The following is a 16,850-nucleotide window of genomic DNA, read 5'->3' on the forward strand; positions in this document are numbered from 1 at the left end:
AATTATAAGAAGCTAACCATGTAAGTTTTAGTAGGAAGTGTTTTGTAACTTTATAGAAATTTAAAAATAAGAAATAAGTCATGGTAAATGTTACCGCATTTGTGTCTATCCACAACGTTATGATAAGTAGGATGAAAGTATAGTCTTAGATTAAAAGAATGGGAAAATGTTACTCAAGTCTCAGTTTTTTAATATGAGAAGTATAGGCATAGAATTTCCTTTTCATGATTTCCTCCTCTTGAATCTGATTAAGAATACAAAACAGAAGTGTTCTATCACATCCTTCTGTTACTTGGTAGCTTTCATGGGATGATCTTTGCTCTGTTTCCTCAGCCTGCTTTTTCTGTCTGGTGATGCTTCTGTCTTTGCTGTCCTTGCAGAGAGAGCTGTGCATGAGTTCAGTATTGGAAGTTGATGTGGATACTGTCAAAGACTAGGTTTACTTGCTAATTCATGCAGCCCCATGGAAAAGGAAAGGGGTGAGGGGGAAATGTCAGAATATGGTAGTTCTGCTTTCAGTACAGTGATCATAGGAGGCAGATGACCTCAAGGTAATTGAGATAGGCAGCTTTGGCCCTCTTCAGTGTCTTCTCCCAGGTTAATTTGGAAAGGAGTTGGCTATGGCAGCGTTTGTGTGCCCAATGTGATTGCCCTGATGAGGTGTCAGCTTTGGCTGTGATCCTGCTTTTCTTATCTGGCCACTTGTATAAGCCCTGTAACAGACTCCTTGTCCTTGGTGGCTTAGGGTCTGACTTAGACCCTTAGATCTAAAAACACTTAGGGTCTTTACCAGGGGTTCTGGAGACTGCAGGTCCCTGTGTCTTCTGACTCCTGCCTTTGCTCAGTTTTAGTCTCACCCTCTCTCTTTTCCAGCCAACGTTGACTGTTCAATTTCTTTAAAATTCTGTACACCTTGAACCAGAGCACCATTAGACACTCTGTTTTCTTTGCCTGGAAATGTGTAGTGAATTTATACTCATCTGTCAAACTCAGACCTTAGGACAATCTGTCACTGATCCCTCAGAGTACCTTAGTGTACTTTAATCTTTTATAAACCCCATGTGTCCATCCTCCCAGTTTGTAATTGTTAATCATACGTCTGTGTGATTATCCTTCCCGTAGACACTGCTTCTGCAAGAGCAGAGCTGTGTCTGTGCTCTTCACTGTGGCCTCAGGAACTAACCCAGTGCTGGGTACATTGCTCAGTGCTCAGTAATTGTGAAATTAATACTTGAGAAACTACCAGTGTTGGCCTTGGGAAGATGCTGGACATATCGTAGGCAAGAAAAACCTCATGAAGCACCTGAAAATTAAAGATATATAGTCAGAACCAAACACTGAACAGGAAATGAATATTTCAAGAGAGGAAATAAGCATTGTGAACTTATGTTTTTAGCTGAAGATTAAAAGAAGAGTCAAGATTTAAAGGCATGCTTGTGTAGAATTTAAGTATGAAAGTAGAGAAGAAGTATTAGCATATGGGGCTGATACTGAAAGATTGTTGATTTAATCCTATGTTTATATACCTATTTGGAGCCAGAAACTACCCCAGTATTTTTGTACATGTAATCTCCTTCCACTCTCCAAATAACTTTGCTATAGATACTAGTTTCTAAAATAAGTTTGATGTTTACTAAGGCTAAGTCACACAGCTAATAGATGATGTGCCTCGTGGTCTCCCAGCCTGAACACAGTAGATGCTGCTAGATTGTAGGGCCTGGTTTCCTGACTCCAGCACCAATGGTCTGGTTATTACATCATGCTGCCTTCCTAGAGGCTATCAGAAATGAATATCATTTATGTTCTACTTAGGGTTAAATAAATTCGAGTCCATTTCATATTGTTCATTATTACTAGCAAGTAGTAGCACATGGTACCAGAGGGAATAATATTGTTAAAATTTTTTCTGTTCTATACCATTTTTTTAGAGCTGTAGTAATTCTTAGTATATTTCTTTCATCAACTTGTTTCTTATAGTTTTAGTTCTCAATAAAATACTTATTTTAGTCAGTTTGTGGGTAACTGAATTGTATTCAAAACATACAGTTTAATACACAAATTGTTAAATATTTACTATTTACATTTGGGGGATGGGAGGTAGGTGGGAATTTATCATTTTGAGTCAGTAATTCACTGCTTCACTCTCGTAAGCATAACATGTGTAAGATAATTGAATTCTGAAAACTATATACTAATTCCTTATTCATAGCTACAGTAATAATTGAGATGTTTGTATAATGAGGGTTATATTGAATTTAGATGTCATTCCTAATTTCAGGAAAGCTCGTGGCTATTGCAGTTGTTGATGAGAAAAATACATCAATTGAACATACCAGGTATAGTGTTTTGAAATAGTTTTAAGCTTCACATATCATCCAATTCAGACTTTACATGGCCTCAGATAAACTTGATGTAGTATCTTACTTTTCCTGTAGTATTAGATATTAGATAAGGCAGCCAGTATCATAATTGAATATATTTTTCAGGTTAATGATATGGACTATTCATGTGGTTTTGTTCTTTCACAGATTAAAGTCAGTTATTCAGGAAGTTGCTAGAGATTATAGAGACCAGTTCCACAGGTAAATGTTTGCATTCTGGAAGATTTCATTTTCTTTGTTGAATTATGTTTTGTAATACAGCAAATTAAAAACAGGAATATTTCATACTTTCAAAGATGAATCAAGGAACTGAAGTGAATTACAGCATGTTTCATTTCAGTATAAATTGTTTGGACTTGAAGTTTATTGCTATCTGCAGCAGTAATTTCCCTCAGTCTATATACATTGTTTCTGCAGCTCTCAGAAAAGTAAAAGCAATTTAACTGATGAGGTTTTTCAACCTTAATGTATTCTATGGTTTGTGACTGTAACTCTTGAGAACTAAATAGACAAATTCAGAAGAGAGCAAGGTCACTTTGGCTTGAGATAATGGAATTGGCTTCTTCCAAATTCTTGTTAATGTTGATTTTTCGACCTCTTCCCATGAATCACAATTTTTTTGTTTGTTTGTTTTTGTTTTTGGCTCTATCTCTGGCATGTGGAAGTTCCTGGGCCAGCACTAGAGGCAACCTAAGCCACTGCACCACAAGAGAACTCCGAATCATTAATGTTCTTAATGGCATCTAAAATGGTGAATCCTTTCCAGAGGTTTTCAATTTACTTTGCCCAAATCCATCAGAGAAATCACTATCCATGGCAGCTCTGGCCTTAGGAAATGTGTGTCTTCAATAATAAGACTTGAAAGTCAGAATGACTCCTTGATCCATGGGCTGCGGAATGGATGTTTTGTTAGCAGGCATGAAAACAACATCAGTCTCATTGTCCATCTCCATTGGAGATCTTGGGTGACCAGGTATACTGTCAGTGAGCAATAATACTTTGAAAGGAATCATTTTTTCTGACCATTAGGTCCCAACAGTGGGTCTTAAAGTATTCAGTAAACCATGTTATAAGTAGATGTGTTGCATCCAGGTTTTGTTCATGTTTACAGTGCAGGCAGAGTAGAATTAGCACCTTTAACTTCCTTCAAGAACTTTTCTTTTGCATCACAGTATGGCTAACTCTTTGGTGCAAGAGGCCTAGCATTCAGTCTGTCTCTGCTTTTGACTCACTTTCCTCATTAAGCTTGAATTTTTGTTACTTTTAAGGTGAGAAATATAGGACTCTGGCTTGAACATTCAGAGACCATTGTATGGTTATTAACTGGTATGATATCAGTATTGTTGTATCTCAGGGAATAGGGAGACTTGAGGAGAGGGAGAGAGATGGGGAGACAGCTGGAGTGGCCAGAACATACACAATGTTTATTACTTAAGTGGTCTTGTATGCACGCAGTTCATGGTACCCCCAAATATCAACATAGTAATATCAAAGATCACTGCTCACAGATCACTATAGCAGATATAATAATAAAAAATTTTAAATATTGTAAGAATTATCAAAAATGGCAATGATAGCCTTGTTTAGTGCAGGGTTGCCACAAACCTTAAATTTATAAAATACACGATATCTGGAAACTTAAGCAAAACACACTAAAATGAGGCTGCCTCTCTACTCTTACATTTGAGATAAAGTTAAATAAGCAATCACAATCAGATAAAGACAGATGATTGTAACAGAAACTCAAAGAATAACAGAACATTAAAAAATAGGTGATTTTTTTTCCTGTTTGCTGCATCAGTTAGTTACTGTCATGAGTCAATATACATTTGTTACACTTAGTTATTATCCCCCTTTTATTCTGAATCTTCTAATGATGTATCAATGATATGTATTTATGCTGTTACATACTATAAAACCAAATAGAAGTATTTTAAAGGTTTGCACAATTCTTCAGTGTGTTTGTATCATAAGAGCCAGAAAAAATTATACTTTACTCTTTTTTGCATTTATTATATGTGATTTATATGTTAAATGTTTACAGCGTTTACATGTTTACCAAGCCCTAAGTTTAGTTCTTTGTATTTGTCCCTTTTTTTGCATTTAATATTGTTCTCTTTCTCTCTTTCTCTTTTTTTTTTCCTTCTTGTTGTTTAGGGATTTTCAGTTTGGCCATATGGATGGAAATGAATATATAAATACCTTGCTGATGGAGTAAGTAAAATATTAAATGATGAAATGATTTTGTGTTCAGTTCCATCAATTTTTAAATTTCTGTTTCTCAGAGACAGGCAGAAGGACTAATAGCTGAAAAAACAAACCTTTGGTATGTGGTGATGCAGATATTCTCCCATTAAATATTGTACTTCAGTTTTTAAATCTATATTTTAAACTTAATATAACTTTAATATTGTTCTATACTAAAAACTCCCAATTTAATGTTGATAACTTATAGTACTTGAGAAAGAAAACACCAAACTTGTAAATTTTGTGGTTTCTGTTAATATACACCTTAAGTTCAGTTTTTAATAACTAAAGTAGAAAATTTTTCTTATTTTTTATTTTTTTACTTTTTTTGCCTTTTTTAGGGCCCCACCTGCAGCATATGGAGATTCCCAGGCTAGGGGTCGAATCAGAGCTACAGCTGCCGGCCTATACCACAGCCACAGCAATGTGGGATCCAAGCCGTGTCTGCGACCTACACGGCACCTCACAGCAATACCAGATCTTTAACCCACTGAGCAAGGCTAGGGCTTGAACCTGCATCCTCATGGATACTAGTCAGATTCGTTTCTGCTGTGCCACAATGGGAACTCCTTCTTAAGTAGAAAATTTTTAACATTTAAGAATTAATTGCTATTCTAGAATTTATTTTAACATACTTAAAATAACTCAATAGAAAATATGCAATTTTAAAGTAATATTATTGAGTATGTTTATGTTATAAAGCTCTGATTGTTACTTCAAGGAGTTGATATTAGAAAACACATACCATACCTATATTGAATTAATAAATTTCAAATAAAAGCCTACTCTATTCAGTAGGCATTCAGTGGTATTTGCTTATATATTGTGTTTGGTCTTGTTGATTCAGAAAATGAGTAAATTAGAATCCCTGTCTTCAGATGCTTATAGTCTGCTGGGTAAGGCAGCGTGATGAATATAGCACTATATGAGAAGGTCTCTGTGGTACAGAACTCTGAAAACAGAAATACCCCACCCTTACCCCAGTCCCAATGCACAGTAAGGCAGAAGGGTTTAGAAAACATTTGCCAGAGGAGGCAGTAATTATGAGAAAAAGAATGTGTGTATATATATGTATGATATATATGTATGACTGGCTCCCTATACTGTAGAGCAGAAATTAACATGACACTGTAAATCAACCGTAATTTAAAAAGAGAGCAAGAGAAAGACGTTCTAAAGAATGAGAAGTTAGCTGAAGCCTGCAGAGAGGTTATTTCAGGCAGAGCATAATAACAGACACAACAGCATTTGGAAAATGGGACTTAAAATAGCCTGGATGTGAAGATGGGGAAAGCTCTAAAGAACTTGTCTGGTGGCATTGAGGCCCAGTTAAAACAGATGGTACCCTGTTGGTTCCTCTCTTGCTTTGCTTGGCAGCTTTGGTGTAGCAGACACCTTCCTTCATTGCTACAAGGCATTAGGTTAAATGAATATCTGCCATTTTCCAACTAAGAACATTGGGGAAGTAAAAACCCACAGTAACATGCATAATTTTCAAATAAGTGCATGAAGTTAAAACATAGCATTTTCTTTACTCATTTATAGTCAATTCATTATCCATATTCCAATAAGAGTTTGAGAGGGCGGGTTTACCAAAGATATAAAGTACTAGATATAATGTATAATGAAGAAATTAAGACAAAGGTAGATGAAATAGTTACACAATTTTTAAAGGTACTTAAGTTGAGTTTAATACTCTAGACAGAGTAGAAAAACATTTACACATTTCCCATCACCTATAAAATAACTTTTACCTAGAGGAGTATGGTTGACCTGGTGGAAACCTAAGAGAAATTGCTATGTTATGTAATCTCATTTCTACTGTAGTAGAAATATATTTTAATAGGATTTTTACAGTATATATAGTAGGGACTTTGATATAGCCCTTTTTTAATGTCCTTGTAAGCCAATAAAGTGATGCAGTGTAACATTAGTGGCAAAGGGCCAAAGCAGTTTGCATCTGATAACTCCTTCATCAGAATAATATTCAGAATTTCTAGAGATGGATGGACATTCCTTCCTTCATGAGAAGTATTTCTAATTCGAGTTGTGAGATAGTAGAAATTTTGCTACAGTTATGGTCAAAGAACAATAATCTCTGCCACCAACCCCTTATTTTTTTTTAATTTATTTGCTTTTTTTGAAAGAAGAGAGAAGGCATATAATGATTGTTATATAATAAGCAAAAGTCCTTAATGAGCACTTTACCGTGTCACCACCTCTGGACTAAGTGGTCAATGTATGTTTTCTAAGTTTTACAGTGACTCAGTAAGGTGTAAGTACTATTATTATTTCCATTTTATATAGATGGGAAATTGAAATTTCTTAGAAGAAACTCAAGGAAGTTAAATAATATGCCAAAGGATGCCCAACAAGTAAGTCAAAGAGATCCAGTCCTTAAATCCAGATCTCTCTTACTCCCAAAGCTCTTAATTCCTATAACATCAATATTGACAGATAAATTAGTAGAATCTAGTTAACTGTTGATGCCTAAAAGTTTTTAAGTTAGGGCAAATATGATATCATATAAGGTAGTTATTCTGTAGCATTCAGTATGTTTTTTACTTTTTCTCAAGAAAATAGGGTACTCTCAGACCTTTGTCTATTAAATTATTTTGTATTAGGTTTTTGTGAGTATCATTAAGAGGGAATAGGATGAGTTATTTTTTATAGTTATTCAAATTCAATTTTTTCAGAACAAATTGTTTCTAGTTCAGCTGTATATTTAACTTTTTCATAAGACGTATTTTTATAGGAAGGCCAGTTTCTAATCCCTTCCATAAAAATAGAATTTTTTTTGATACTGATGCATTATGATGATAACCAGTAACTAAACTGCTATAAGTCAGAAAGTTTTCTCATATTCTTATACTAACAAAAATGAAGCTGTTTTTTTTTGTTTGTTTTTGTCTTTCTTGCCTTTTCTAGGGCTGCTCCCCCGGCATATGGAGGTTCCCAGGCTAGGGGTCTAATTGGAGCTGTAGCTGCTGGCCTATGCCAGAGCCATAGCAGCGCCGGATCCGAGCCGCATCTATGACCTACACCACAGCTCACAGCAATGCCGGATCCTTAACCCACTGAGCAGGCCAGGGATCAAACCTGCAACCTCGTGGTTCTTAGTCGGATTTGTTAACCACTGAGCCACGACGGGAACTCCTGTGTTTTTTTGTTTTCTTTTTAAATTACACAGTTAACTCTTGCCTGATATTAATACTGGATAATAAAGCACCCTAATACCCAGTAGCATAAAGCAGTAATCATTTATTGTTTCTTTCTTGTATGGGGTTGGCTGACACTGTCTAGACGCAGCCAGATGTGGCTCCAGGCTGCCAGTTAGGTTCAGGTCTATCCCACGTGTCTTCCACATCCTTCACCCTGCAGAGATATTTTCCTGGGGAGGTTCTGGTAATCACACAAACACAAGAAGGCAAGTGCATTTCAAGCCTCTGATTCAGTCACTTCTGTGCCTTCCTGTTGTGGATCACACAGTTGAGCCCAACATCAGGGGTCAGATGAGCATGTTTTGTCTCACTGGAAGAAGGACGTGGCTTGGGGGGTATAGAGAGTTATAAGCAAAAGAGCAATCTCCTGGACTCAGTTACTTGTGTGCTTGATAATGCAGTGGTGCAAATTGTTTCTGCTCTAGAGTTGTACTTTTGCATCATACATCCATCTACACATGTGAATAACCATAAACTGATGTGTAGGTGGCATACAGAATTAAGTACCTTCCTTTTATGATGATGTAAAGACCTATCCTTGAAGGAAAAAATTAAAGATTATTTAAAGTAAATGACACATTAGTAATATTGCAGTTTTTGTCTGCAAGCTGAATTGATGTTTAGTGTATCACTGAAGCATCCATGAGGTTGGGGTGATTATATTGTGGGGTAGTTGGGAGTTCAAAGAATTTGTAGTATTATTTATTGAACCTGTATTATGTACAAGAATGTGCTGGATATTCAGCTTGAATTTTCTCATTTAATTTCTATAACAAGATAGGTACCCTCCCCTTTATATATTTATAAATGGAAAACAGGCTTAAACTAAGTTATGGGAAAGCATTAGATTTGAACACAGGCATTGACTCTGGAGAATAGCTCTTCTCACTCTAGTTGCCTGAACACCATTTACTGAATTGGGTTTTTTATGATTAACAGTGATGGTATTTAAGATAAAAGTTATCACAAGGAATAATATTGCCCAGAAACTGATATTTCATATGTCATCATTTTTATCCTTAGGTTTAATTGTGAATACTCGGCTTTCTGTTCTTGTGTGGTAGAATGTTTTTCATAAATGTTACTTAGCTATTTTTCAAATTGATGCACAATATCTCCTTTTATACTTTATTTAGATATGATACAAATAAATATCAGAATATTTGTTGCCTCTGTGTTTAATGTTTACTTTGATTTCTTTTTCTATTTTTAGTGAGTTGAAAGTCCCAACTGTGGTCGTACTGAATACTTCAAACCAACAATACTTTTTACTAGATAGGCAGATTAAGAATGCAGAAGACATGGTCCACTTCATTAATAACATTTTGGATGGCACAGTAAATGTAAGCTGTTTACTTTAATTTCAAAGGGGTGATGGGAGGAGGTGGAGGAGAAAAGAGTTCTGATTCTGAAAGGAAGAGTCAGCCATCACCTGGGGTGAGGGGCCAGCCTCCATCCTTGCTTCTCTCACATTATAGGTAGAGTCATATTCCCAGGACCTGAGTGGCAGAGGCTGCTAGTGGGTGGGAATGTTCCTTTAAGGGTTATTTGGAATTTAGGTTGTCATAGTGATTGGGAGACATGTTGGCCTTTAGAATCAGATGCCCAAGGATGGCGTTTAGAGTCAGATGGCTAAGGATGCTCTGAGGGCTGCAGGGCACAGAGTTGTCTGATAGTGAACTTTCCTGGCTCTCATTATCTCTCCGGATTCAAGAGTATAATTGGATTCAGTTATTTAGACTGGCTTTCTTTAAAAAAAAAAAAAAAGCGAATTATACCTGTTTCTTAAAAGATAAGGAAATGTATTGAGAATCAGCCCCAGTTTCAAATGTAATCATGTAAAATATTTCTTAGAAATAATAGAGATAATCTTAACTTTTTTTTTTTCCAGAAGGCATTCTGCAGTATTTTTCAAACTGGGTCGTAACCCGTATTAGAGGGTTATGAAATCACTTCAGCAGGCTGTGACCAACAATGCATCTTAATCAGTATATTAGAATAAAACAGAAAAAAAAAAAAAACCCAAAACATGAGATATCAGTGCTTTCCTGAACTTTATTATTTCGTGAGACTTGTTTCAGCTTTACAAACTATACTTGAAAGTTGGCTAACAGATTAACAAGTATTTCTTCTCTGAAAGCACTCTTAATCACATAGTAGAAATGTTATATTTGTGAAGATAACACTTACTGAAATGAAGTTCCCCTGTGTAAGTGAGAACCCTTCTGTTTGTAAGTAAGTGAAATTCAAGGAATGTGCCAGACAGACTTCACAGATGGCTGGTGCATGAATTTGATTGATTTTTATCAGGAATTTTTCTCCCTCTACCTTGCATTACTTTTTTCATTTTGGCTTCCACTCTAAGGGAAACTCTCCCTAGAAGATAGCAAAAATAAACGTAACCCTCTCTCAGCCACACGCACAGAATAGGCAGGCCTCACTCCAGGTGGGTCAGCCTCAGCTGAGCAGCTTGGATTGTGAACAGGGAGAGTACATTTTCAGAGGCGAATCAGACTGTGTTCACACAGGAAAGCAGAAGGAAGGTGGGACAGAAAAACCAGTAAATGTTTCCTACATGGCTCTTTCAGGTGCTTTATATAATCTTTTGTAGTCAGCCCTTAACCTGCAGTTGTAAAATACTCAGAAAAATGAGGTCATAGTACTTAAGTAACAATTATTTTTTCTAATTAAATTTAAGGCCCAAGGAGGTGATAGCATTGTCCAGAGATTGAAAAGAATAGTATTTGATGCCAAATCTACTATTGTGGTAAGTTGTGACAGTTCAGTGTCACTGATAATACCTTAGGTTATATCTAAGGTAAAATATGGAGTTTCAAAGGAATTGGTAAAAGTGTATCTTCTTAACTTGCACATTAAGAACTAGTCCATGTTTATGTTAAGAAAAGTTACTCATCAGGTGGAAATTAAGTTTCAGTTTATTCATTTCTGTTTGATTATAAGTTAACTAGAATTCAGAATCACTCATCTTGATAGCACAACTTTGAGAGTTTCATTCTTCTCCCTGCTCTTTTCAGCCCTTGGATCTGAACCCTTCTTACTGAGATCTCTTACTATCCCAGTCTCAACTTTCAGGCAGCTTAGTGCAGGGCAACCCTAAATTTGTTGGAGCCTTAAATTTAGGTCTGGTTGTTGCTGTCTTGAGCTACTCCATGGGAATTTTCAATCACTATGGCCAAAAGCAAAGTGGAGCTAATAATCTCCTACTATTGGTGAAAAGTAAATTCTGATAACCTCTTACTTCATGTATCCTTTGGTTTCTCAGTGACCTTCTTTCCATGGATTGGGCTCATACCACATTATGTCTGGTTGCTGCTCCAGCCACCACTTGGTTTCCTCACTTACCCAGGCCCTGTCTCCAGTCCATTCTGTACATCTCTACATAATTAATAATACCAAAGTAATTGGTTTTGATCACTTTCTTTCCCATCTCCAGTGATGCACATCAGAATTCCCTGTCCTTAGTCTTTGAGCTCATGCTGTACCTTGGTCTGCATTTTTCTTACTCACACTTAAATTTCTGCCTCAACACATTTTTATTATGTGAAGCCTTATTACATTATCTCAAGCCGAAGTGACCTTGCTCTCCTCTGAATTGTCTATTTAGTTCTCAAGAGTCACAACCCATAGAATATATTATGGTTGAAAACTCTGATCAGTTAAATTGCTTTTACTTTTCTGGGAGCTGAGGAAACAGTATATAGACTGAGGGAAATTATTGCTGCTTTAGTGCTAACCAGAAAAGTAAAAATGTTAAAAATGTTGGGTAAAGAGATACTGCCTTCTTTAACCAGCCTTCTCAGTAGCAGATAGATTCCTGTAGCCAAGATTCAACTGTTGGGCACATAAAGCCATCTCAAAGAGACCTTTGTGATTTATGTAAGAAAAATAAATGTCTCAAAAGGTAATGGAGAATTTGGTACCTTTTTCTGCTGCCAGTAGCTGGTTACACAAACACACACACACACACGAGTATGCAATTTCTATCTCTTACAGTGTCTTTAACATGGTAGTTGCTACAGAAAAAATGACATTGGAGAAAAAAGAATCTATACACTTAGGTGTAACTGGGTCACCATGCTGTACAGTAGAAAATTGACAGAACACTGTAAAGCAGCTATAATGAAAAATAAAAATCATTATATTAAAAAAAGAAAGAAATGTTGTCATTGATTCATTGGAAGTAAAAGCAGGTTGGATGGCAGCAAGAGGAAGAAATTTGTGGAGTTTTAAGTTCATTTATGCATTTTATGTCGGGATCCATCTGTGGGAACTGAGCTGCACTTCTCTTTCCACAGTCTATATTCAAGAGCTCTCCACTCATGGGCTGCTTTCTCTTTGGCCTGCCACTGGGTGTCATCAGCATCATGTGCTACGGCATCTACACAGCCGACACAGATGGAGGTTACATAGAAGAACGATATGAAGTGTCCAAAAGTGAGACAGAAAGCCCAGAACCGGTAGAAGAGAGCAAAGAACAGCAGGAGCCCAGGAGCGGAGACCCTCTGGTGCCTGCGGTGCAAGAACCCAAAGATGTATTAGAGAAGAAGAAAGATTGAGACTTTACTAGGATAAAATATTTGATAGCATTTCAAATTATTAAGGAGTCTATTTATTGAATTTAGACATTTAATCATGACCTCTAAAGAAGAGAACATGGCATTTGTATTTTGCTATTATCAACTGCATGGGTTATAAAACTGTCCTTCTGTAAATGGGGAGATCTTTGGAGTGAAGAGATGAAATGTTTGTCTAAAACAAACAAAATCAAAACACTCCATCAAAGTTTACCTTACAGATGTTGTTATACCAGATCAGTTCTATTCGCATGTTTCTCTATCTGAAGAGTCTGTGACAAAGTTAATATTCTTGGGCAGAATATTTAAATTGGCTGGTCAGGTGGAAGATCCACGTGTGATAGAGAAATAAAACCTTCACCCCTATCATCCATTCTCCTCATGTTTTGGGAAAGATTTCTATGGACAAAATCAAGTCTTTAAAATTTAGACACTTTAAGGAGAACTAATAACTTTTTCCAAGTATCAGATTAAGGTTATGAGATGAAAAATAATTTGGTTTTATATAGAATAGTGATTTTATTTTGTTATTACTTTTAAAGGAGAGGAAGTGTTGCTTTTTATCTTTACACTCAGTTGCATTATAAAATTTTCATATGGGCCAACATAGTGGGGAAAAAAAAATAGACTTCAGTTTAATCTTTGCAGCATAAACAGGATTTACTTGGATCCGTGATTTCAAATGATGCCCTGGACACTCAGAAGGTGTCTTGGTGCAAGAAGGGGGCGGGGTGTGTCTCTGTTACTGCTGTGCTGGTTTAGCCAGAACAGCCTGCTTTTATTTCTGTTTATATTTTGGGAGTTCTGAAAGATTTCTTTGATAAAAAGCTCCTGCTGCTTTTTAAAAAGTAATATATATCCTATTTTTATGTTGATGTTAATGATAACATGATCTAATGTATGTGTGATGTGTATATATCTGTATACACATCACACATACATACACATGTAAAATTTATTGACATCTGTTATGTAATATTATGGGCATGTCTATGTTCATAATGAGTCATGAGTGACATAATCAGCCTTTTAAGAAAATTCAGGTCCAAGATTAAAAAGATCTGTCAGTTACCTTCTCCATCCTCCCAGTTCTGTTATCCAGTTTATCCTCTCATCTCTTCATAATGGGATAACATAGGAATTCTCTACCAAGTAATGTACAAAAATTGATATTTTCTTTTATAATGGTATGGAATGTTCATTGTAGATTAGTTTATTTTTGAGGCTTTCATTTTAGCTAAGTTTAGGATTTTTAGTAGGTGACTATTGGGTAATTATTCATTGAGTTAGTAAACATTTAAAAATGTGTTATCATTTTAAAAATATGTAATTCATGGTCATGATGCTGAAGCTGTTTAGGGCTATGGTCCCCAGGGCAGCCTGTGGTTGTCTCTGATGTCATGCTGATCAATACTAACCTGAAGCTCTCCTTATCCTAAGTGTTAAGGAGTGACTAGTAATTGCTTTCTTACACTTATTAGTATATAATAATTACTTATTCTTAAGTACCCCTTTGATTTTGGCACCCCGTTATTACAGTTTTTATAAATGAGGAACATACTCAGTCACAGGAAATTTCAGGAAATACTGAAATGAAATGTTATTCTTAAGTGGAAATTGGAGATAAATGCTGTTAATTTAACAAGGACATTCCTGTCTAAAGAGTAATAGCGATTCTTTTGAAGGATAAGTATTAATGTCCGCAATGGCCAAGCTTGTTTGCGGCAGTGAGAAGCTCAGGTAAGCACAGGTGCCTCATTTGAGTCTCAGCCTAGTAGGAAAGTAAAAAGCTTAGCCACCACCACTGACAGGGGAAGGTGTTGTAAAAATGTCATTGCTTTTTTTCTTCATGCTTATCACTATCATATCTGTCATCTGCACAGTTTTGTCTTTTGTCAAGCACACCTATAAATTAAAAAGCAAAACAGGGAAAAGGAAAAAAAAAAGCAAAGCTTAATATGTATCAACAAAATCCAGTGATCTTTGTATTCTGAGATTTTCTTGTTTATAAATTAATGCCTTAGTTTTCTGTTATCTTTTCACAAGTCTATACTGTTGCCTCATATTCTGTTTGTGTTTTAAATGTGTACATAGTTTAAGTGAATAATTATTTTGTATTAAAATTTTGCCTTTTATTTGTCTCTAGGATACTGTCTCAGTAGCCTTACAAAAGAGATTTAAAATGTTTGCTCACTAGTGAGGTTTTCTCCTCAATGTGATATCAGAATTTACTAGGAATGCTATTTTTATTTCAGGAAAAATTATTTCAAAATAAAGGTAGGTTTCTCCATGAGTCTGTTAAAAGAACATTGACAACCCAGTTGAGTGGTGCATCCTGCTTTGATTACATGTCCATAGGTGGAAAGTCCTTCAGTAAATTGGAGTTTTGCCTTCTCTTTCAGTTGCAATAAAGTTCTGCTTCTAACTTCTGAAGTTCAAAATTTTAGATGCTTACTGTTGCTGACTCTGGTGCTCAGACAGTTTTTAAAGCTATTTCAAAGAGAGAAAGTGCACATGTTTTTATTGAGCTATGCACCCTGTTACAGCTTGCGGTCTTTTTTGTTTCATCATATCCATTGATATTTCTCTAGCTATTTGAAACTGCTATCTGAAACTTATCTGAGGTGTATTAGACCTGGCATTTTCATTTTATTCTTCACATATGCTGCTCCCTGGTATCTGAATTAGAAATAACATTACGAGCCAAATACCTAGAGGCTGAAGGACGGGTCTATATGAATAGCAAAACAGTTAACTATATTGATTTTATTTAGCGGATTTCTGTTCTTGTGATGTTTCTTGTATTTTTGTTTCAGGGGCTTTTTGGGGATTGATTTTTCAAGATGTGATTTAAATATTTTCATCATTGCTTCATATAATATGGAGGTAGGACAGGGAAAAATTACTCAGCTATTCTTAATATGCAGAAATTGTTCAAATAAACAACTATAGGATGTTAGACTATCAATTAAATGGTGGAATTAGGTTTACCATTTTATTTTTATAAATATATATTTTTTCTGAATGTGTCTGAGTCCAAGAGTGGGCAAAAAATATTTTCTACTTTGGACTAATCTATAAAGGTTTTTGAAAGTCTGTATTACTAACTTGTTGATGTCATGATACCCTGCCTTAAGGCACCAATTGTAAACCTTCATTTTTCTAAAATAAATTAATTGAAAACATGTAATTGTTTATTTTTACTGTTTATCTTTTGGTTGTCTGGGACATAAATATTTCTCTGTGCAAGCAAAGAGGACACCTAAGACTGATCTTCCACAAAATGTTTTTCCTCATTTTTTAAAGTTGCCCCCCTGTGACATGGAAATTCCTGCGCCATGGGTGACCTAAGCTGCTGCAGTGACAACACTGGATTCTTAACCTGCTGTGCTACAGTTAATTGTTATTTGTTACTGTAGAAACATGGTCTTAAAATTTAAACAGACTTGAGAGAGATCAGATTATAATTCTTTCTTTAAGATGAAGAACCTGAGATTCATAGGTTTGATATATTTTGTATTTGTAAAACCTGGTCATCTTAAGTTTAAAGTTAGGATAATTGGATATGAGTCTTGGGTCAACTGCTAAACTGTGATCTTGGACACAACACAAACACCCCTCATTTTCACTGTCTGTAAAATGGGACTCAATCCTCAATCCTTTTGTCTTTTTTCAAAATAGTACTAAAAAAACTATATAAAATTAACTTTTGATAATTTTCCATATTTTATACCATGAACATACTTTTTATGAGAATTATTACCTTGGCACAGGAATATCAGCCACAAAATTGGTCTCAAACAATTTGGTGTGTACAGACTGGCTGTTAGAATGGGCCTCTTCTAATAAGAGCCCTCAACCAGTGGAAAAGTGGCAATTTTTTTCTTGCAATTTATACTTTCAACAAATGTTCATTAAATGTCTTCTCTGGACTACTGAGGGTACAGCAGTAAAAGGCATTCATAACCTCAGTCCTCGTGGAATGTCTAGGCCGCAGTAACTGGCATGCAGGTACTACTTAAAATGCTCAATTGTGAGTCTTCTGCTTTGCTGTTTTTCTTAGTTTCCCTTTTCATATAATTTGTTGTTCAGCATGTAATGACTGCTATTAGATCTTTGGGCCTCAGAGGGACCAGGACAATACAGGTGACATCAGTGTGAAGGAGTCAGATTTCTCAGCTTGTCTGCAACTGTGATAGTTCCATGGGTGGATCAGCGAAATGGACTACAGTTCAAGGTGAGGGGATACTTGGCAAAAGGAATCTCCAAAGACAGAAGAGCCTCCTGGGGGACAGAATTCCCACACTGAAAATACTTTAACATAAGGGAACATTTCCTTCTGAGAAATTCTGTGAGGCCACAAATACAGGCACAAAAGCTGCCCTCTGTGCCCATGTTTACAACAG

General features: G+C 35.9%; 1 protein-coding gene across 3 annotated transcripts in view; it reads left to right on the top strand.

The window, feature by feature from the left end:
- Positions 1-15,629, top strand: part of TMX3 (thioredoxin related transmembrane protein 3) — a 43,163-nt gene extending 27,534 nt beyond the window's left edge. For 2 of the 3 annotated variants that reach the window (XM_047766981.1, XM_047766982.1), the window contains 6 exons: positions 2,279-2,336; positions 2,529-2,582; positions 4,539-4,595; positions 9,063-9,192; positions 10,548-10,616; positions 12,166-15,629. In XM_047766981.1, coding sequence (XP_047622937.1) covers positions 2,279-2,336; positions 2,529-2,582; positions 4,539-4,595; positions 9,063-9,192; positions 10,548-10,616; positions 12,166-12,426 — 629 coding nt within the window. In that variant the 3' untranslated portion in view covers positions 12,427-15,629. Of the gene's footprint in view, positions 1-2,278; positions 2,337-2,528; positions 2,583-4,538; positions 4,596-6,935; positions 7,004-9,062; positions 9,193-10,547; positions 10,617-12,165 lie in introns of those variants that run through there. The other variant, XM_047766983.1, reaches the window with a different exon arrangement.
- Positions 15,630-16,850: the final 1,221 nt, after the last annotated feature.

This window comes from Phacochoerus africanus, chromosome 2 (genome assembly GCF_016906955.1).
Source record: "Phacochoerus africanus isolate WHEZ1 chromosome 2, ROS_Pafr_v1, whole genome shotgun sequence".
NCBI classification, from domain to species: Eukaryota; Metazoa; Chordata; class Mammalia; order Artiodactyla; family Suidae; genus Phacochoerus; species Phacochoerus africanus.